This window comes from Sorex fumeus, unplaced genomic scaffold (assembly GCF_029834395.1).
Source record: "Sorex fumeus unplaced genomic scaffold, SorFum_2.1 ptg000026l, whole genome shotgun sequence".
Lineage (NCBI taxonomy): Eukaryota > Metazoa > Chordata > Mammalia > Eulipotyphla > Soricidae > Sorex > Sorex fumeus.
Genome location: NW_026606083.1, coordinates 12,011,903 through 12,034,848, shown reverse-complemented (window position 1 = coordinate 12,034,848; position 22,946 = coordinate 12,011,903). Strand labels below are relative to the sequence as shown.

Here is a 22,946-nt window from a genome sequence, read left to right as displayed (position 1 = left end):
CGGCTCCGTGCATTTTCCTCTCCCTCCACCTCGTCTATCGCCTGCTGCCGAGGGTCCCCTGGAACCCCAAACGGGAGCCTTACAAAGGGCTGACGGCGGCCGGGTCCTTCACCTGGAGCGTCCCCTTGGGCCGAGTCTGTTTCTGCATCCCTGGAACCCAGGTTTTGGGGGGGGGGGGGGGCGGAACCCTTGAGAGTTTCTGGCTCCCTGGCTCCGGCAAAGCACACAGGGCTGGGATGTGCCGTTTCATTCCAGGGTGTCCCGCCTGCCGTTAGTGGCGGCCCTGCCTGTTGACTCCGTTCGTGTTTTCCGAGCTCAGACGTGCCTGCGGGTTGGGGTGCTGAGGGGGGGTCCAGCAAGCAAGCAAGAGTGCGGGATGACCTTAGCAGCCAAACTGGAAGATTTTGAGGCGACGCTGGAGCATCTGCTGATGGACGTGTTCGTAAGTAGCGGCAGCGCTCGGCCCCCATGGAGAGCCTGGCCACTCCAAGCCCTCTGCCCACTCTCTTCCTGTCTGTTGTTATTCCTTACGCCTGGGTCTAGTACGGGAGAGAGAGTGACTGAGCCCCTGGGCAGCGTGGCACAGACTGCCCAGCTCCTAATTGCAGAAGTCTGAATGAATGGGAGCAAAGAAAACCGTTTGCAGATGAAGGAAAAGTCGCTTTCTTTGGCCACCTCCAGGGGCTCTGGGCTGCTGTGAAATGCAGCATTCAGTCACTCCAGACCCCGGGAGAGGCGGGATCCACAGAATTCCTTTTCAGGTGGAGGCTGCCCCAGGATGGGGGGAACCAGCACCTTTGGGCGCGATGCCTGGCTCCCAGCCCCTAGTGTGGGTCCCTGGGACTCCACATACTCTCTCAGGAGTCAGTGAGGGGCACTGAGACTGCGGGAATGAGCTGGTTTCTTTGAATGATAAGCAGAGAATGATGCTTGTGGGCCTGTGAAGGTCTTAGAAATGCCCCCTTCGGGGTTGGAGTGATAGCACAGTGGGTAGGGCATTTGCTTTGCATGCAGCTGACCCGGGTTCAATTCCCAGCATCCCATATGGTCCCCCAAGCACCACCAGGAGTAATTCCTGAGTGTAGAGCCAGGAAGCCAGGAGTAACCCCTGTGCATCGCTGGGTGTGACCAGAAAGAAAGAAAGAAAGAAAGAAAGAAAGAAAGAAAGAAAGAAAGAAAGAAAGAAAGAAAGAAATGCCCCCTTGGCCAAGCCCTGGCATTCCTAAACATCATTCCCACCCCAGCCCAGCCTGCTGCACCCCTTCTTAGCCCTGATGCTCTCCTTGGAGCATCCTGTGGATGCAAGCTCAGCCTCTATTGTCCCATTGATGGGGTCTTGGGAACTGCAGCTCGCGGCCCCCAGCAGGAAGGGGGTGTCTTTCCAAGAAGAAGCAGGCAGCCCCCTGCAAAAGGCAGAGGGCACTTTTGAGGGCCAGTCTGGAAACACCAGGGGGGTCAGCATGCTCCCTACCCTGTGTGCATCTCCATGTCCCTTGCAGGGACCCTCCTGGCAGTGGCTGGGACTTTCCCCTGTTCTGTGTCATTCATCTTTGAATAAGGGCGGCGTGACGCTAGCCAGGTCCTCCAGAGGTGCCGGGGTGTGGTGATGTGGCTGATGCTCATGGGAGCGAGATGGGGCTATCTGCGATGTGGATGGGGACCTGCCCAGTGGGTCAGCAGGACTCAGCCATGACTCAGTCTTTAAACGCTGCAGGCACTCGCATGCACGCACGCACGCATGACACATGGCCATTCCTGTGGGCAGCCCTCTGTGACTCCCATTGTTCCCCACCACTTTGTGATCTCTAGATTGTGCTCTGGGGGAGGGGTGGAACCCACATGCTCCACCTGTGCCTGCAGACCCCAGCCTTCCTGTGGGGGGTCTCTGGTCGGCTCCCTTGGGCAACTGTCTCTTCTGCCCCAGCTCCCAGCATTTTATTTCTTCCCCAAAGAGCCTGCCACAACCATCTGTCCCGTAAACTCTCTATGTTCCATATTTTGGGAGGTAGTGGCAGGATTCTGGGACACACCTGATTGTGCTAGGCAGTTCTTGGAGGGCCTTATACAGTGGCAGGGATTGAACCTGCATCGGCTGCATGTAAGGCAGACACCCACCCTACCTGCTGTACAATCCTTCCAGACATTTTAAGTTTGCACGAAGAAAGTCCTTCTTCACCTTTTCTACACAAACACACCCCTTACTTCCGTTTGGAACCCAAGTTCTAGTGTCAAGTTCTACTGGATTCGTGTTTCACCGTGTCTGTTCAATTTTATATATTTATACTGTACACATACACTGGCTAATCTACTCCTTCCCTCAGCCATCTAAATACCTCAATTATTCCCTACCTGCTCACACGGTTTTTAAGAGAATAAATATAATTCCTACTTCTGCTTCTCTTATAGGCTAGATCTGTGGTTATTGGGGTGGGGATGGGGGATTCTCGCCCCTCTCTGGTGGGGTGAGGGTAACATCCTTTAAGAGGTTCTCTTCATCTTTGCTCTTCTGAAATTTGACTCTGACGTACCTCGAAGAAGTTTGTTTATGGAGGGGGGTGGGGGTGGTGGTTGGCGTTTGGTCTGGCGCTGTCCGAGCTTGCCCATCTGCAGTTTGGGGCCTGACATTAAGCGGAAGGCTCCTGGTCATCTTCACGCCATCTGTTGCTGCGTCCCTGCCCTTTCCTCCTTCTGGCCGCCCCATTCCCTGTGGTGCTGCTTGCACTCATCCCACAGCACCCAGACGCTCAATTCTGTCATTGGTCATTCTTCAGCCTTTGCTTTTCAGTGGTGGGCCGTTATGTTGCTATAGCCACAAGCTCATGGATTCCGTGGCCTGTCTATTGCCGAGGAGAGATCGAAGGTGCTGATTCTCTCTCAGCATGCTTCAGCGCCAGCATGTCCTGTGGTCCTTCTAGAGTGTCCTGTCTCCACATACAGTATCCATCCATTTGGGGGTGTGTTCTAGTCATTCCATAGCAATTCTAGCCTTTAAAATCCCTCATCTGATCTCACCACCATCTCTGACTGTTCCTGATGCCCATCCGTCTGTTTTTCCAGACCACGTTTCTTGCCTTTGTAATTTTAATTTCCAGACCACGCTTCTTGCCTCCATTTCTTGGTGAAAGGTGGACACAAGGTACTTTGGGAAAGAAACTGCCCTGAACATACCTTTGTTTTATGTGGAGGTAAGGGAGGGAGGGGGTGGGTTCTAGAATGATCTATGGTTAGATGTGAGTCCCATAAGGACCCTGTGCCCTGAACCTTGACCTTCATTCAGCAGTGCTTCTCAGGACTTTCCCCTCATCCCCACATAGAATAGACCGCGATGTGCTAGATCTGGGTGCTTCCCTGCCCCCAGTCAGGTTAGGCTCTGATAAACCCCCCAATTGTTCAGACTCTGGTAAACATTTCCGGACGAGGCCGGCCTTGTTGGAAGCAGAATTTCCCCACAGAATCCACTGCCGTATTTCCTCGCAGAATGCGCTGTCATATTTCCCTGCACACCCAGAGTTAAATGAGAATGAGCTTTTCAGGGCAGGACTTGGGGTTGAGCCCGGGCCCTGGAAGGGGACACTTCATGGAGCTCAGCTGGACTCCCAGTAAAGTGCCCCTAGACCACCCAGCTTCCAGTACTGTCTGGGGAGATGCTTCCAGTATGACTGTCTCTCTGGGGTCATTTCTCCTGCTGGATATCAGGAGGCAGCTGGTCTGCCATTCTCTGACCCCCTGTCCCGAGCTGGAGCCTGCTGGCCACTGCCCTTCCCTGTGGGCTCCTGAGCAAGGTGATTTGGGACTGTCATCTCTCAGGGGAGCATGTCACATCCCATAGGGCTTGGAGTGTCAGGGGCTGGCAGGGGAGCTAGCGTCCTTAGGCTTGGCCTGCCTTGCTGGGGTGTGAGTTTGTTGGCCCAGACGCCCGTTTGCATCAGACTCCCCTTACCCTGCTCATTAGCATGCCATTCCACTCCTTCCAGAATGGCCTTTCCACATGGACACTTCCTTTCCAGGTGACAAAGGGCCACAGGAGAGGAGGGCGTCAGGGAGGGTGGGATCGGGCGCTCCTTCAGGAGGCGATCAAAGAGACTCCTCAGAACCAGTGTTTTATAATTAGTTGCCATCACACTGGGGCTCCCTCCGTAGCTGTTGCAATGCTGCCAGGTTTGTGGGAGGACATAACACACATAACATGCATACACACACGCACGCACATACACACATGCATGCTTGCATGCACACATGCTTGCATGTGTATTCAAAAAATAAATTACGAAAAGCCGTACCACTCTCTCGCTGCCTACATTTGGTGGTCTCTGCTGCTTCCCCCAACCCGGGGAGGCCAGTGGCAATGGGTGGACAAAGGAGGGAACGAGGGCCAGGCTGGTTGGTGTCAGTTGCAGTTTATTCCATTCCCATCTCCATTCTCTTCCTCCTCCGTATCCCTCTTTCCCGATCCCCCTCATCCTCCTCCTGGATCCTGCTCCTTCGTACTTCTTCCTGCTCCTGCCTCCCCTTCTACTTCATTCTCCTCCTGAATCCCCCAGCCCACTCTTACAGCCTAGTTAAATCCCAAAGCACAATGGGGTTGGGGTAACAGTTACTCACAGGTGTCATCATTCAATCATCGGATGTAAGGTCCTTCCCTCAGGGGAAGCTTCTTCTAGGACAGAGTCTCATCCCGCAGGATGACTGGCCTAAAGGCAACATATGGGTGTGTTTCTTCTCTCCTTAGTCCAACAAACATACATTCATAATATTATTCATTTTGTATGGACACAGTAAGAGATACATTAATCTTATAGGATTGCTCTCCTAGGGCCATCTCACTATAGATCTCAGACTACAGTGCTCAGGCAAGATGAGTCTTTCCTAACCCTAGCAGGGCCCTAATCTCATCATTACTTTTTGGATCATGACAGAATATGTCCATGATCATGCTCTTAACTTATTGTTCAGTATTGTGGTGCTTTGGCCTGGCCCATTTTGATGCCAGGGTAGCTCATAGCTTGCCCTGGGTTCATTTAGTCCCTCATCAGGACCCTGCTTTTGGGGTGCTAGGAACTAAGGGCAACTGAGGCTTAAGTTGAGAAAGCATATGCCCCAGAGTGAATATTATTCAGAGTCAATTAATTCCCAAGTTACAAAAAGCATAATATTAACTGTCTTCCTGTGTCTACACAAAAAGAACATTGCTTTAAACTATGCAAAAGGATATACGAGAAGAAGAAAAGCAACATTTCATTCACAAATATAAAATCATATTGTCTGAGGAACTTGACCTTACAAGTTACCAGAGTCTGATTTGGGGGAAAAGGTGATAGACCAGTTGGGCAAGAGAGCAAAGAGCAGAGTTTACGATAAACACAGAGGAACGGAAGTGCCTCAGAAGCACTGTGACAAACCTAAGCTCCCTGTGGCAAGGGAAACAGGACATACCAACGTCATCCTAAAATGTTTAGAGCGATATTCCAACAGCATACACACACGTGCGCGCACGCGCGCGCACACACACACACACACACACACACACACACACACACACACACCTCTTTCTGTCTCCCCTCTGTCTGTATCTCAGTTTAAGTCAAAGTTCTGCCGACAACTGAGAAGTGTCGGACATGATCACACATCCTGGCTTTTCCAGTGGGTGCAGTTCCAGGCGTTAGGAACTGCCTCATCTTCTTGCTTCTTCATGATTTAGGCACCACGCACCCATCATTAATCTCTAAAACCGCTCCCAGGACTGAAATCTCTGCCCTGGGTAAAGGCATAAATACTGAACCCTTTCCGGATCTTTATTTGGGAGCAGGGAGGTGGAAGGAGTCCAAAGACCTTCCTGGATTCTCTAAACCCCCCGCCCATTCTGAGAAGCTCCGTTCTCTTACATGACTGTCTCCATGAGACTCCCCTTCCATGGTTCTGGAAGCTTCTCCTCCCCTCCTCCCCTCCTTCTCTCCTCTCCTATGACCAGTTACCTCATGGTTCCATCTGTGGTTTTTGAGCTCCTGCTGGTAACCACATCTCCCGAGATAGCCCTGACACCTGACAAGCGGTGTGAGAGATACCCTTCTGTGATGGGGGGCATGCTATACCCCCAAGACCATTGGAAAGACAGGCTTCATCCTGGGGAGTAGGTACCTCTAGGTACGGGAGAGAATGTCATCTGGGGTCCTGAGAAAGCTGTTCTCCTAAGCTACATCAGCAGATGACTTAGCCCCAATGAACCATTTTCCTATGGAAGAAATGACATTTTAAGCTTCTCCTGGAAAAAGAAAAAAATAAATAAAAGGAAGCATGGAAATTAGAAACAGATTTTAAAGTTGACTCTTTGTCACCCAATGCTTATCTCCAGGCCGCAAATCTGAGAGCCGAGTCTAGTGAAAACCAAGTCAACAGGCGCTGGCCGTGTGGAGGGGTGTGCTCTGTGCTCAGCTAATCCTGCCCAGCCAATACTGTAGATCGAGACACTATTGATTTTTGCCGTTTGTGGTGCAGTGACACACTTTACGAACTGCGCTTCCTAAGCATGGCCAATCCAGGCCAGTTATCCAAACCCGCCTGCAGCAATAGCACGGAACGAGGGCTTTGCAGAATGATGTTGAAAGCCCGTCTACACAGCCAGCCCCACACCGGTCATCAGACCAGCTGGTCCCTGAGTATCCCGGCCAGCCTGTCGATTCCTCGGGATGTGCCTGTGGCATCTCTCAACCAGTCCCACACCCACAGGCTGAGTTACTGTTTGCCCGACTCAACTGAGGCTCATGCTGCAAGAGGTCCATGGTGTCCCGACAGCTGCAAATCCTATCCAGGCCGGACCAGAAGGACCTTTGCCGGCAGCAACCAGAGCTGGCCGCTGCTTGCCGAGAGGGCCCCTGCCTGCTTCCCTTCCCTGGGGGATGGATTCCGGGGTCATGCCAGCATGCTCAGAGCCTAGTACTTGATGTGTGTGAAGCGGGAGCCGCTGAGATGGACAGAGCCTCATTCTGCACTCAGGCCATCAGGGACAGAGAGAGAGAGCATGGGGGCTAAGACGATAGCTGGCATGTGGCCAGCCCCCGTCCTGTCCCGGGTCCCCCGAGCACCACTGGGTGCAACCCCAGAGGCCCAGAGCATTGCCAGATGTGACCGGGTTTTCTCTGCACCACAGTGGCCTGGCAGCATCTTCTCCTGAGGTCTCCGCATGAAACCCAACCCCAGTGGCCGAGAGCCACCGGAAGGAAATGCCCCCCCAGACCTCCTAAGCACCCTTTTGGGGTGGGGTGCCATGGAGTGGGTGATGATGCCCACTTGACAGTCTCTGTCCTCTGTGGCTTACAGAGGTCCCAGCGTTTGATGCGATGGGGGTGCATTCGGGCTGTGCTGTGTTTCTTACTGGCCCCCCACAGGCCAGCGCTGGCTTCCTGTGGGACGGAGGGAACGTGTGGCAGGAGCTGATTCTGTGACTCATGTCTCGGATGAAGCTGACCCAACAGGAACGCACCAGCACCCAAGCATGAGGGGGAACATGTGCTCTGAGACATGAACGCAGGCACAGGGCAGGGGGCATGGAGCCATGGGGGCCCTCCAGGAAGGAGGGGGCATCTACAGAGACAGCAGGGAAACTCTGTGGGGGGGGGCATGGTGTATGTATGTGTGTTATATATTTATGGTGTGTTTTGTGTGATGTAATTGGGGTATGCAAGTGGAGTGTGTGGGGGGGGTGAAATACATATGTGGAACATGTGTATGTGAGAGTATTGTTGTATGATGTGTGGTGGCATGCACATGTGGAGTACGTGTATGTGGGAGCATGTGTTGTATGGTGCACATGCGCACACGCGTGTCTGTGGTGGAGTACAATGCATATGTGAAGTATCATATGTGGGAGTATGTGTTGTAGGATGTGTGGGGTGTGTGTGTATGTATGTGTGTGTGTGTGCGCTGGAATACAGTGCGAATGTGGAGTGTGTGTATGTGGGAGTATGTGTTGTATGATGAGTGTGTGTGGTGGAGTGCAGTGCATATGTGAAGTGTGTGTATGTGTGTGTGTGTGTGTGTGTGTGTGTGTGTGTTCCTTTGCCAAGCATGGTTGTGGTTGTTAACCCAGGAGAGAGCAGTGGTTCAGATCATGTGGGCATGCCCCTAGGCCGCTGCCTGCCCAGGCCTTGCCGTTGACCTTGGGGAACAGGGGTCTCTGCTGTCAAGCGTCGGGGGAAGTGAAATGAAGTCAGACATTCTCCAGCCTCGGGATGGAGCCCAGCGGGCAGGAAGCCGCTGCTTGTCTTTGGGCACTTGAGTTTGTGGTGGAATGAACAGTGCCCCATACTGGCCAGCCAGGAGCACAGGCCGTGTCTTGATGTAGAGACTAACAGAGACAGCGCCTCGTCAGAGCAAGTGGCAGGCTCACCCGGCCGCTGTCCCTGAAGCCCCTCACACTTGGAGTTTGTCTCAGCTCCTACAGCGGCTGGGTCACAGTGACCCTGGAGATGCCCTGAGCCGCCCCACCACCCCTATCAAATCCATGTCAAGGAAGCTCATTTCCGGTGTTCAGTGCCCCTCCCACAGTGCTCAGCAACCTCGGGGGCCCTTAATGCCCCTCCTCTCCCCCAGGACGGCCGTATTAGCAAAGGCCTGGTGCCTATCCCCTCCTGGGAAACATTGTAGGGGACAGCGGCCTCAAACCCATCCTGTTCAGCCCCTTCTTTTGAAATGTGAAACTCACACCCGCAGCCACAGAGCGGTCAGGGCAGCTGGCCCGGGAGGGTTGGGGTCTCTCCGAGGAGGCGTCCCTGCTCTTTTGCAGGAAGAGGTGCCCCACGCAGACTGGAAGAATGAGCTCCTCAGGCGCCGCCCTCCTCCCGGGTGGGGCGGGGGCGTGGGCCATGTGGGGGTCTGGTCCCGGGTGACTCCTGTTTCCATTCACAGTCCCTTCTATAGGGTTGAACCTTAATCAGATACACATGCTTGTGTTTGGTTTGCGCTGGGTTCTCAGCGGCCGGCCCTCGGGACGGGAACTCTGCGGGGAAGCCTCCAGCCCTTCAGAGAGTCTCATTAATACCCCTGGGAAACAGGAAGTGGCGCTGAGCCACATATAAATAAATTCAGCTCCCAGGGGCGAGGGCCCGCCGGGCCAGAGCAGGCGCCCGTGGCCTGGTCCCTCCGCCCTCTCGCTGCCTCTCGCACCCTCCCCTGCGCCCCTGGGTCCAGGAGGACTTGGAAATGGGGCTTCTCCTTCATTCAAAATCCTAATCGTGCCCAGTGGGGGGTCTGGTGGGGAGCAACGGTTGTCCATGCGTCGGGCCAGGTCACTGGGGTCGTTCCCGGTTTCTCCAGACCACCCTCTCCCGCACCAAAGTAGCTCATACTTTGGCAGTGCCAGCCCGGGTGGGGGCAAAATAAGCAACCTGGACCCGCTCCCCGAGGTTCCGTCCACCCCTCGGTGGAGTCCAACTCCCCTGCCCGCCCCCCCACACACACACCCCGCCTCCTCTCCACGCTGCTCCTGCTGACATATGGAACCAATTACCAACAAAGCCCAATTGTTGTATATTTGGAATTTCCCACACCAGCTCGGTGCAGTTCCTGAACTCGGTGCAGTTCCTGAACTGCCTCCTAAGGGTGGGGTCTGCCCCGCTGCCCCCAGCCTGCATCCTGCTCCTCAGGGGGCCTCCCCCAGCCCCTCTGATGGTGAGTGGGGCAAAGGGGGCCCCTCTTCCTCTCGCTCCACCCCCACGGGCTCTGAGTGTCTCGGAAGAAATACGACTCTCTTTGCCATGGTTTTCCTAAACCGATCTGCAGAGAGTGAGTCAAAGCGGGATCCCAAATCACGCATGGGGTACGGGCAAATGAGGGGTCCCCCAGACTGTGACCGTCCCTCTCATTAAAGCCGGCGCCAGGAGGAAGAGTGGAGGAGGGGGTGCGGTTTGGGCGGGAAGGGGGAAGCCAAGATGCTTATCTTCCTAAATGTTTTCTCTGTTCTGGAGACCAGCAGACGTCAGGTGAGGTGATGGCTGGAAATGACAGCTTGGGAACTGGTCCCCAGGAGCTGCCAGTTTAGACCCTGGGTCCCTTCCAGGAGAAGGGGCCCGAACTGGGATCACAGGAAGCAGTGAGGTGAGGGTGCATGAGCCTGAGTGTTTGCCAGTGGGCACGCGCAGGGCAAAGGCTCCCGCCACATGTGGAGGGGGGCCACCCAGTGCCAGCCTGTGCCGTGCATTTGAATCTGTATTTGGGGACCCCCTTCCTTCTTTCACCAGGGCTTTCTGTGCGGGTGGGGGGGGGAAGGGGGCGTGCAACGTGCAGCAGGACGTGGATTCCACAGACATTCCTTTCCTGCGCCTTCTCAGGCAGAGCTGCATGTCTGGCCCCGCGGAATCTGCTTGTGATTTACAGCCTCAGAGAAGGACCCCCCCTCCCCGCCCCCAGCCCATGTGTGTTTGGTCACCGGGTCGTCAGAGTTTCCTGTGTGCAGGAGAGCGGGAGGTCAGGACGAAGGAGTCCACGTTAATCTCTGCACCAGATGGTGAGGCTCCAAGGCATCCTTTTAAGGTGAGCCCGTGACGAGGGGCGAGGCCAAGGGGGGCTCCCTGGTCAGTCATGTGACGGGGACGATCCGCCGATGCAGCTCTGATTAGACAGCTGACCTGGTTCCCATCTGCAGCCGGGAGCCCGGGGACGTTTCTGGATCAACCCCCATCCTCCCCCGCGGCGCCCCTCGCCTGCCCCTGGGACCAGCAGCCGGCAGGGCCGGACGGACAGACGGGACGGAGGAGGGGGCGAGTCTGCTCCTGAGCTGCTCCCAGAACTATTTTCCTTCCTCCCCCCCCGCCTCCACCTCCCGACAAACCTCGTCTCAACTCACAGGGTCCAAAGAAAACTCTTGCTGTTACTCGATCTTCGGGAAGCCTCCGGGAGACCATAACTTGGCGTGGAGGGGGCTGAGAGTCTTCCTTGGCCGTGCATGCGGCTGCACACACACACGCACGCACACAGGCAGACACGCGCACACACCACACGCACACACGCACACACGCGGCTCTAACACCATGGTGGTCCAGGCAGCAGTGACTCCGAACCGAACTCAAAGACTCTTACTGAAGATTCCTTACGGGTCCCTGAGGCGACGCAGCGTGGAGAGGGTGAGCTTTGCGCAAAGCCGTTTCCCACGGGCCCTCATCCTGGGTCGCCCCCCTCCACTCCGGCCCCCCATGAGCAGGGGGGTCCCTGGGTGTTCCCCGTTCACAGCCGCCGTCCCGGCTGGGAGTCAGGTTTGCCGGGAAAATTCCAATTCCTATGGGATTTTTCTTTCTAAACAGAAAACGTGAGACGGAAGAAGAATGTGCATGGGGTGGGGGTGAGGGTGCTATGGGTTGGGGGGGCTATGGGGTTGGGGGTGTATTAGGGATGAGTTGTAGGGTGGGAGAAACAAACTGGGGAGGGACGGGCAGGGGGTGGGAGCTGGGGTAGACAGGGGCATCCCTGCTGCCAGGGGGGACCAAAAAAATCGCTGTGAAGCTGCTTGGCAAGGCTGGTTGGCCAGCGGGGGCTGCCCAGCTCTCCTGGGGGACACTGGCTTCAGCAAGCCTGCAGGTCATGAGGGGCTCGGACCCTCCATGGTGAAACTGCTCAGCGCCAGAGGCAAAGCCCCGCCATTGGTTTCTGTCAGTACTGTTGTCTCACACGCCTTGCGACTGTGTGTGTGAGTGTGTGTGTGTATGTGAGTGTGTGTATGTATGTGTGTGTGTATATGTATGTGAGTATGTATGCGTGCGTATGCGTGTATGTGTGAATGTGTGTCTGTGTGTCTGTGTGTATGTATGTGTCTGTGTGTGTGTGTATGTGTGTGAGTGTATGTGTCCGTGTGTGAATGTGTGCATGTGCGCGCAAGCATGTCTGTGTGCGTGTGTCTGTGTGTATGTGTCTATGTGTGTATGTGTGTGTCTGTGTATGTTTGTGAGTGTATGTGTGTGTGAGTATGTGTATGTGTCTGTGTGTGAGTGTTGTATGTGAGTGTGTGTATGTGTGTGAGTGTATATGTCCATGTGTGAATGTGCACATGTGCGCGCATGTGCATGTGTGAGTGTGTGTGAGTGTGTGCATGTGTCTGTGTGTATGCATCTATGTGTGTATGTATGTGTGTGTCTGTATGTGTGTGTATGTGCGTAAGAGTGTGTTTGTGTGTGAGTATGTGTGAGTGTATGTGTGTGTGAGTGTGTGTGAGAGTGTGTGTACGTGTGTGTGAGTGAATATGCCTGTGTGAGTGTGTATGAGTGTTGTATGTGAGTGTGTGTATGTGTGTATGTGTGTGAGTGTATGTGTTCATGTGTGAATGTGCAAATGTGCGCACATGTGTGTGTCTGTGTGTATGTGTCTATGTGTGTATGTATGTGTGTCTGTATGTAAGTGTGTGTATGTGTGTGAGAGTGTGTTTGTATGTGTGAGTGTATGTGTCTGTGAGTGTGTGTGAGAGTGTGTGTACGTGTGTATGAGTGTGTGTATGTGTGTGAGAGTATGTGTATGTGTGTGTGAGTGTGTATGTCTGTGGGTGAGTGTGCGCATGTGTGCACGCATGCGCATATGTGTGAGTGTGTGCGTGCGTGTGAGTGTGTGTGTGTGCGCGTTTATACTGTGGACTGGCATTCGGAAGGACTCTGGATTTTCCGAGGCTTACGTTAAGAAAGCGTCTCGCAGGGGCTGTCTTCCTGTGTGACAATGACAAGGACTTGTCCCTCTCCAGGGTGACTGTAGTTTGGAGGTCTTTGCCGTCAGTGCTATGCAGAGAGGTTTGTTTGAGGGTGGTGGGGCTCATCGTGTGGTGACGGTACCTGTTGGATCTTTCACCTTTTGTGTGTCTCAGGGATCCCCCTGAAAAAGTAAAACCCGTGTGAAGGCTGGCGGCCCCCAATGAGCTGCCCGATCTCCATGGACACCTCAGGCTAAGGAAAGGTGTCAGGTCTGTGAGGAGCGTCAGTAACAGCGTCTTATCAGGGGCACCAAGGGTTCATCTGGGCCACCTTCCCTGTTTGTGTGCTGAGAGCTAAGAGCTGAGAGCTAAGGCATTTTCATGCTTAAAGAGGACAGATTTGCCGCTTTCCAGCCCCCTGGGTGCGGGTCCCCTTCCTGAGGCACCACACTTGTGTTTGCACTCTGAGCCCCATTTCTTGGGCTTGAGACCAGGGACCACACTCGCGTGTGTTTTAGGGCCTCTCTGGGCTCCCTCTCGAATGCGGGGAGGGGGGGGTCACACACAACGACACATACAGGCCCAGCTTGTCCTGAAGGTGATTTTGAGTCCTGGGAAAATGTCTCTCACCCGGTGGTTACTGTGCCAACACTTTCTTGGAGATGAGTCACATGGCAGCGACCTGGGCATCGTAGTGATTGGAGCACAGCTGTTGACCAGCAGCCTCTCTGGCAGGTCCCCAGCTACCAGCAAGCACCACCCCAGAGAATCTCTTGTGTCGGATGTCATCTGTGCCTACAGGCTCACGCCGGTCAACCAGGGGCCAGGTGGGGGATCCTGCTGACCAGCCTGAGGTCTGGCCGGAAAGGGGCTGAGGCCTCGCGAGCACCGGACTTGCAGCCCTCACTGGCGAGGCCAACGGGGTTGGGGCCGTCCTGCAGATTTTGCTGCCTATTTCTCAGTGGCTCCAAGGCCCCTCAGTTCTAGACCGCATCCACTCCCATGCACTCTCCTCTGTACACCTCTCTGGACAATCAGGGGCTGCTCAGGAGACCCTCAGGGGGAAACTGAGGCACAGGAGGCTTCCCTTCCCTTCAGCCACACAGTAGGACACTCCCCTACTGTGGACCCAGGCCCCCAGCCCTGCAGTGTCCAGGCCCGCTCACTGCTTCCCTTTGCAACTGCCCAGAGTGGTCTCGGGAGAAGGACCTGAGGATACACCAGTGTCTGGCTGGGGCCAGCCACGGGCATGAAAAGGTGGGAAATAGGCAGTGTCCAGCCCACTGTGGAGACTGTGCCCAGTCCTGCGTCCAGATGGCCCCACCAGAGCTGGGCAGCTGGGCTTACTCCCGGACACCCCCCCCCCATGAGCCCAGCACATACATACACACACATACACACACATATACACACACACATACACACACACACACACACACACACACACACACACACACACACACACACCTCTGCCTCGTGCTGTGCCAGGCTGTGCAAGCAAAGAATAGGCTGGCCAGGGTGCATGCTGGAAAGGTGGGCACTGGCTTAAAGGAACGGCCAGGATGAGCTCACAGAGAAGCAGCATCGCCCTCCAGGACACTGCCCTGAGGTCAGTGCTCGTGTTGGGGCCTGCAGGCTGCTGACCAACCGGGAGGCCTGGGGCAGGGGGCACGCGCCCTCCCAGCCTCTGTGGGCCCCTCGGCCTTGGCTTCCTGGGTGTTGGGTGTGTTGGGGATTGGAGGATTAGACATACTTTCTAACCCACCATGGTCTGCATGAATTTCGGCTTCTGGTTGTTCTTGCAGGCCCAGGCGCCCCTGGACACACACGGGCACCCAGAGTCCCTCCAGTGCTGATGTAAGGCACATTTGGGAAACAGAGGTCTTTCACAAACTGCCCGCGAATGCCAAGGAACACGGCAGGTGCTCACGGCCCATATTCCGATCGGTGTGTTTTTAATTCCAGAGGTTAGAACAGGACTTTGTGGGAAATTCTAGTAAATGGAAGCTCAGTAGGCAGCTCTGAGTTTGGGAAATGTGTGACTGTAATGACAAGGCTTGTCATGGCCCAGCTCCTGTGTGCCTGTCTACCTCCCGTCTCCTCAAGTGCTTCCCTGACGTGTTATTCTCCAGCCCAGTTGGATGCTTCCAGACCCCGCTCCCCCGCCCCCCCCACAAGTTGGAACTTTTTCTTTGGGGAGATTGGATAGGTTCTTTGGGAATTCTGGACATCTTCCAAAATAATTTTTCCCTGTTAATGAATGTTATTAACATCAAAGAACTCACCCAATGATAACTGCTAGAACCACTGTGTTTTCAAATGATGGGGGAAATAGGTGCTGTGCACCGCTGTGCCACAGGGCCTTTGCACGTGCTCTTGTGGCTTATCACACTCTCCCTACTCCTTTAGCTCTTAACATTACAGTTCACACCCTGCAGCCTGCCTGTCACCTCCAGCAGGAAGCCTTCCCAGATGCCCCACTCCACTTCCCCCACGTCTGAGTGGGTGCTCTTTTTTTTTTTGAGGGCCCCTGCTATCTGCATTTCCCTTGTGGTAGCACAAACCCACTGAATTGATGCCACATTTCCCCCCTTCTCCTGCCGCTTAATCCCTCATGATGGTTCGTGAGGGCAGGGAAACTCACCTTGGTTGCTGGTTCATAACAGGAGTGTGATCATCACTGAGTACCAGAATCATCACTGTGTACCATCATCTGTGTACCAGAATACAGAGAGAATGAAGTCAGACAGTGCTTGTCTGTCTCCCAAGGATAAACTGGGAAAGAAGATCAGATCTAAGGCCAAAAGCTCTCTCCTTGGGGCAAGAGAGCTAGTTCTGAGCGGTTAGGGCTGGCCTTGCATGCATCTGACCCTGCTTCAATCCCTGGCACTTCATATGGTCCCCCAAGCACTGCTGTGAGTGAGCCCTGAGCACAGAACCAGGAGTAAGTCCTGAGCACCACCAGGTGTGGTCCAAAAGCCAAAACCCAAAATATTCACTCCTTAAATGAAATCCTCATCATTGCTTGTAGAAAGGGGATTTGCTCTTATTCATGGAGAAAAATGGTGATTAATACAAACCAGTGGTCTTCTCTGATTTACTGTGAACTCTTTGAACAGATGGGAGAGAGAGAGAGAGAGAGAGAGAGAGAGAGAGAGAGAGAGAGAGAGAGAACGCGCAGGCGCATGGGGTGCAATCAATGAGGCTCAGATTTTTATCTCCACAGAGTTGTATAAATTTGACAGTTGTATTACAAAAAAAAGAGAAACAGGAAATGGTTCGCCTTTGCCACCATTACTTGAACATCTCAGTGAAAGGGCTTTTATTGTCTTGGGAAGGCTGAAGTAGTGTGGTATTTCTGGAGCAGTATTTTTAACGTGGTATAAATTAGACCTTCTCGCGCCCGCATTATTCATTATTGGATGTGTTATTCCAGGTTGACGCATTGCCAGTCTATTATTTCGCAAACCATTACATTATCACAGCTGCTAAGCTGCAGAACTCCAGAACTCAGACTACAACAGTCTCTCCAGTCGAATGCGTGGTGCTTACATTCCAAATGCATTCATGCAGGGAGGGAAGTGTGAGACATTACCAAAACACATCCAGCAGACGGCTTGGAGCGGATATTTATTCCCATTGAAAGCAGCATCCAAGAGGCTGGTGATCGGATCGATGTATTCACACGTATCATTATCCCCTCCTCCTGTCCCGGGCTTCATTGCCTTCTATAAATACCCGACTCTAGAGAAGAAAGAATAGGAGGTCCCAGAGACTTGGGTGTCTGGTGGGAAGGTTTCTGCCCCCCTCTTGGTGAGTCCCATGGCATTTTGTGTGACCCAAGTGGGGTGACCCACCTTTATTTTGCATGGCAGAATATTTCAAGTAAGGCTAGCAGATAGCACCTCTGGGAAGAAGGAGATGGGAAGGTGGCCTCATGTTGGCAGGGAATGACCAGAACCCCATTTCTTCCCTTCCCAAGCCTTCCGAGCTCCAATCCCCTACACCTAAGAGGGACCAGCCAGCTGGCTGCACCCGGCTGTAGTTTCCCTCTTGATGATGGCACCCCAAGTCCCAATTCCTCCCCTGGCTTCTGGTTAAGGTCATGGGAGTCCCCAACCCTGAAGGTACCTGAGATGCCTACCCCCTCCCACCCAGAGAGAAGCATATCAGCATTTCAGGAGAGGGCACCCCAACCAGCCAGGGCCAGCATGGCCCCAGCCTTGTGCTGAGCATCATGCCAAGACGGGCCATCTGGGTACACCTGCTCTCGTGCCTTCTGGTGTCTTCCCAAGAGAAAGCCAGCAGTGAGTCATGTTGAGTTTTTAGGTGGGAGTGTCATTCTCATTAGGAGGAACATTATTAGTTCAGCTCACCCAGCATTGGAGACATAATCCAGAGACTTCCTGGGAAGAGCCTGGTGCTTGGGAGCCACTTCCTGCGTTTGTGAATAAGGTTTCTGAAGTGTTGGGGGGAAGGGAGCATGAGAAGGCCCATGAGAAGGTGCAGAGCTTCCTCCAGGAGAGGCTGAAGCCAGTAGCACTCACCCCAGCCATATTAGCCAATGTGGAGCTGGACCCAGCGGGTGTGTTCTGAACTGCCATTGGCAGCTTTGAGTACGAGCCCTTGGCAGCCTTGAGTGTGAGCTATTCCCTGCAGTTATGTTCTGAGCAGCCATTGGCAGCCTTGAGTATAGGGCTGGTCCCTGAGGATATATTCTGAGCAGCCACTGGCAGCCTTGAACATGGAGCTGGTCCCTGCGGATGTGTTCTGAGCAGCCATTAGCAACCTTGCTCCTAGAAAGCCCAGTCCATCTCAAACCCTTCCCATAGGTGTTTGGAAACTCTTATCTCTCCCTCTAGCCAGGCGAACAGTCTTCAGCTGTGACATTCACTTTCTTTGAACAGTTGGACACAGTCCCCTTTGACTGATACTGACTCATCAATGAGCCTCTGAGAACACTGTTCTCTTCTGCACCCAAGATAAACAACATATTAGAAACCGTCCCCCTGCCTCTTTATTTTATAATCTGGGAGTGGATGAGCACACCAGTTGGAGTTTTCATTCCCTTGTTCCTTTATGGTTTCTCAGGAAGAAAGTCTCTGCTTCAAAGGACTTGGTCCTTTCTCTGCTGAAGCCACAGAGCCCAGAACAGTGCTGGCACCTGGAGTCGGGTGGGTCCATCTTTACTGACCGAACATGAATAGATGAAGGAGAAGCGTGTCCTCGTGGTCACAGGCTGGAGCCTTTGATCAAATAAAACAGTCACCCACAGAATAGTGCCAGCCTTTCTCACACAGATGACCACATTCGTGTCATTCTCCACCCGAATGGCCACTCGTTTCTGAGGCTTGTTCTTGGAAAGGAACCTGCTTAGTGATAGCTGCTGGACACCCACTGTACAGAGCACTTGGGGTGAGGGTTGCTCCTAGTGTTCCCAGTCAGAATCAGAATGGGCATATCTAGATGGTGGTTTCGATCCCCGGTTTCTCGACCAGGGCATATCCTTCGTCTAAAAAGGCTGGACACCCCATGAACGTCATCTCTAGGACTCAACACCCTGTTTCTTAATCTCAAAGATTTTTTTAAAATCCCATATCTACTCCCTGCTAAGCACTGTTTTAGGTGCAGGAGATGGAGCAAAGTCAACTGTCATGAATAGTTTGTGGAGTGGGAATCTGATCGCTAAAGAAAAGTCGAGTAAGGAGTGAGGGGAAATTGGGGGAGGGGAGTGCAGTGTCTGTGTATGGTCTGCTCTCTGTTGGGGTGATGATGGTCTTGAGTGGACACAGGAAGGAAGAAGAGTGCAAGCCAGGTGGCCGTCCTGGGAGAAGCATCCCAGGCAAAAGAAACTTCGGGTGCAGGTGACCCTAGGGCTTGAGGGACAGCTAGAGGGCAGTCAGAGTTGGGGAAGAGAGAGGAGGGGGAGTAATTAGCAGCGGTCATTAGGGAAGTGTTACACATTGTCGGGGTCGTGATGAGGACTCTGGGGTTTTACTCTGAGTGAGGCAGAAAAAAAGCTGAGGTAGAAGAGTGGCACCAGCAGGCGCTGTTCCAGCCGTGTTCCTGTGGCATCTCACTCAGGTGAGACGGGGCAGGTCATTAGTCCTAGCGGTACTCAGGGAAGTGAGGGTGGCCTGTGGTATTTCTCTGCATCCTCTGTACCTGGCTTGTTTCCTGTTTGGTTGTTTGGTAAATATATGGGCACATTTAAAAGAAAACACTTCACATAATGGCTGCACCCTACATTTTTGCAAAAAAAAATCTGCAATGATTATGCAGTAAAATGCAGTAAACCCTCCTTATGCCACTGGCCATGGGGTGGAATGAACGGATTCTGGGTTTGCCTGCATCCCAGAGCTGACGGGTTGGCTGGTGGATTGGGGGAGAGAGCAGGGGGGAGAGTCCTGAAGTTGCTTGAGGATGGAGGTGACCCCCTCACACACAGACCCCAGCGGCAGCTTGGAGACTTGGCCAAGGGCGACTGGTGACCTCAGCAGGGCAGAGAGATAGAAAGTTCCTCTGCAAGGTGTTCGACTTGAGAGGGCTGTTACAGAAGAGGATGTTACACCTCTCAGTGTGATGTTTAGGTTTGAGGTCTGGGCTGGTGGTGTCCATGGGAACTTGGGTGCTGGCCAGGTTTCCCCTCTCCCCACTCTCCTGACAGTGCCCACCTGCAGGCAGCCTGCCATGGGCTGTGATGGAAGTTTTTCAACCATGGAAACTGGCAAATGCTGCAGACCTGGGGATTTGCCTCCAGAGAGCCAGCGCTGAAAAGACTAGCGTCATGCCCCAGGGCGGGGGGAGGGGGGGAGGGAAGGAGGGTTGTCAGAGCCCTGGGGTTGGGTGGTGCCTCTGGGATGTCTTCACATGAGCCCAAGGGATTTGGATTGGAGGACTGATGCTGAGAGGCCATGTCTCAGGACTCCAGTGAGGTGGGAAGGGAGTGGAGGGGGATTTGTAGGAGAGGGTGGTGCTACCCAGAACTGCCCATGGTTGGGAAAGAACAGATGAGACCAGGAATCACCCTGTGGCAGCAGGTGACAACTTCAAGTGTGACCTCCCCACCCCTCCCCACCCTGGAAAAGTTGCCATAGGAAAAAGATTCTTCATCTTCCCCCTGGAGCATCTTGGAATCCATGTCCTTTCATCCACTCAGAGATGAGCTTCCACAGCCTCTTCTCCGCTCCTTAGAGCTTGTCTAAGAGAGAATAAAAAAAAATGAGATGAAAGACATTTGAATATCTTATACTGTCACCTGCGTCAAAAGCCAGCCAGCAACCCACCGCCCTGCATCTAAGCGTCCCACCATCTGTTGGAAGAAAACCCTCTTCTCTTTTGTCTCGGAACGTTTCTTTAACTGGGTTCATCTGATCCCATGTCGGGGCTTCCTAACCCAGCTGAGTCCCGGAGTATATTTAGAAAGTATAATTTAGGGTTGAGCCACCGACTGCCTCAAATGAGCGAGTCCAAATTTAACTCTGAATACAGGCGCCCAGACCTATTCTGTTCTAGCAAATGACTTGGGGGCGGGTGGCATGTCTCTGATTTTGGATCTGTTTCATTGGGTCTTTGTGGCGTCGTGGCTCAAAAAGAAAATAAAATAATAAAACCTCACCTGGTGCTTAGCTCCCATTTGGCTGGAAAGAAAGTCACAGCCTTTTTCTACTTGAAGCACCGCCTTTGTGCAGATGCCCCCTTACACGATATTTTTATGGGAGAGAACTGCCCGAATGGCTTCAAATTATCCCTTTCCCTCATTTCCTATCTCTGTCATCTCTCTGCATGAGGGATCCCAGAGTCCTCGAATTGGCCAGAGAAAGAGAAGCTGGGATAGTTATGCCCGCTGGTGTACTGTACGTGCTTCCCGCAGTCTGGGCTGCCCTGGATGAAGGGGTGTGTTTCGGTCCCAAAGCTGCAGTAGCCGTGCCTCGGTGTGCAGCCTCCAGCTGCTCTTCTTGCTGTACGCGGGCAAGAGCATCCGGGTGCCCTCTCCAGGGGAATCTGCACAGGCTGCGCAGCGGGCACCCATTTGTGGACACTCGAGTTAGGCTGCCAACCCCTCTTGCGGAAACAGGGAGGAGTGGAAACGTCCCTTTCGGCTGGGTTTTCAGTAGTGGTCCACTTAGGGGACGAAATGAAACACACAGCAGATTGTGTGGCTCTGCCCTCGTGGCAGGAATACTCTGTGCCCATCTCCAACGCCCATGGCAGCTCCTTGGACATTTTCAAAAGCGCACGTCATCACCTAGCCCTGCCTGAGCATTTTGCGTGGAGCAATGCCCAGAGCCCACCGTGACTGGCCCAGCAAGAGCCCTTCTCTTGGCCCCCAGGATTTTGATCGGCCTACATTTCTAGGACAACATCCAGAAGCGTTGGGCAGTGCCCAACAGGAATCAGAAGTGTCTTGGGGATACTGATGTCCTTTTTCCTTAAGTCAGATGCCCCTTAGGAGGCACAAGAGAGGACGTCCCGTCTCTTAGAAGGGGACTGTGCAGGCAAGAGGTCTCCTGTGCCGCCTGACACCTACCAATCAGAAGTGGGCTACTTCTTACCAATCAGAAACGGACCACTGTCCACCAATCAAAAACGAGCCCTACTCACCAATCAGAAACAAGTAACTACCCACCAATCAGAAACAAGCCACTGCCCACCGATCAGAAACAGGTTGAGTTTCTTGCATAGACTTCCGGTGTGATCTATGCGATCCAGTATTTCCTCTTAATCCTGCCCCGCCTTCATCACCCTAGTCGTTTTATCAAACAGGGTTCTGGGCAAGCTATAGAACTCAAGAGGGACCGAGTGAGGGAGGCAGGACGCATCCAATCAATGCAGAACAGTTAGGGGTTGGGAGCAGATGGGGTGCGGTGTGAGATCCTGGGGGCTGGAGGGAAAGTGGGACAGAGACAGAGACAGAGAGATTGCGTTGTGTTTCTGCCTCTGCTTTGTGCTGAGTGCGGAGGTTCAACACTCCTGGATCTTCTTACTTCTACACACAAAACCTTGATGCCATTCTCATAAAATTAAGGAAAAATATTTGTGTGTGGTGGTGGGGGTGGGGGGAAGAGCATGATGAAATATCTCAATTTTTTTATATGCTACCATGTGTCCCCAGCTGCAGAAACAACCCTGTCTGTCCCACAAAGCTGATCTGCCCTGACGCTTGCTCCCCAGTGTCGCCCTGTCCCCAAGTATCTATGTATTCTCTCTCCCCAGTCTTGAATGTCAGACAAAGGAGACATCTCAAAAAAAAAAAAAGCCACCTAATCTTGGAACAGAGCCTCAGGCCCTCCAGCTGCCTTCCTAATCCAACTGCTAAATCAGAATTTTTATAAAATCTTCTTTTGACAGGTCAAATGCAAATTTTAAAAAGCATTTCAATAAGTTGAGGGCCTGTCCTCCCGCTCCCTTGAGTGAGACTGGGTTTCAGCACTTCGAGGACCCCTCAGTCCTGCCAGTAGGGCGACTTCTCTGCAGTCACCTCCTTTCCCTTTGAGCAGCTATCACCAGACATAAGAGGGGACCCCTCTACACAGCGACACCCAGTGAGGCAATTTGCCACCTAGAGGTTCCATTACTGTGCACTCCTGTTTAGAAAGTAGCAAACAGGGGTGGCACTGGAGCCCAGAGCTGGTGCAGGGAACCAAATGAGATTCTTTGATGATAGAGTTTAGGGTGGGGAAAGGCGGAATGAAAATCTGTTTTGCTCCGTTCATCTCTTTTGTGCTAGGTGGAGGGAAATGCTGGAGTCCCAGCCAAACCCTTGTTGGAGGATTCCTGGGGGTTCTTGGGATGGAATCCGGGCACCCACCTACAGGCCGGTACTCAGGGCCTTGCCACTTGCTGGAGTGAGAGAAGCCGTGTGGCAGCTGGGACCATGCAGTTCCCACATCTCAGCTCTCCCTCTGAAGAGTCTTAGCGTGGTCCAATGCACAGCACGTTTTTTAAAAAATAAATTAAGTCAGTCATTTTATTGCAGAAGAGAAGTTACTCAGGTGTTCCCTGGTAGAGGTAAAGGAAGGAACTGGGAAGTAAAGTATGCAGGTAGACAAGAGAACTAAAGGCTCTGCCAACATTGTCAGAATCCAAGCTTTTCTGGATCTTTCCATGGCTTGTTTCTGTGGATCAGCAAAAGATTCTGGAGACCAAATGAGATAGGATTCTTTGAGCTGTCAGCAAAGAGGCTTTAGGTATTTAGCCAGGGCATCCAGTGAAAATGCAATTTATTTTTCAGAATCCTCCAGAGAGTCTCTTTCGCATGCCCCCTCCTCTTGATTTTCTTTTCCAT

The 22,946-nt window shown here is 53.2% G+C and overlaps 1 protein-coding gene across 6 annotated transcripts in view; it reads left to right on the top strand.

The window, feature by feature from the left end:
- Nucleotides 1-22,946, top strand: part of FRMD4A (FERM domain containing 4A) — a 355,455-nt gene that overhangs the window by 144,845 nt on the left and 187,664 nt on the right. For 4 of the 6 annotated variants that reach the window (XM_056114610.1, XM_056114613.1, XM_056114611.1 and 1 more), the window contains exon 1: nt 353-442. The exons of the other annotated variants lie outside the window; for them this stretch is intronic. In XM_056114610.1, the coding sequence (XP_055970585.1) occupies nt 377-442 (66 nt within the window). In that variant the 5' untranslated portion in view covers nt 353-376. Of the gene's footprint in view, nt 1-352; nt 443-22,946 lie in introns of those variants that run through there. 6 annotated transcript variants of the gene reach the window in all.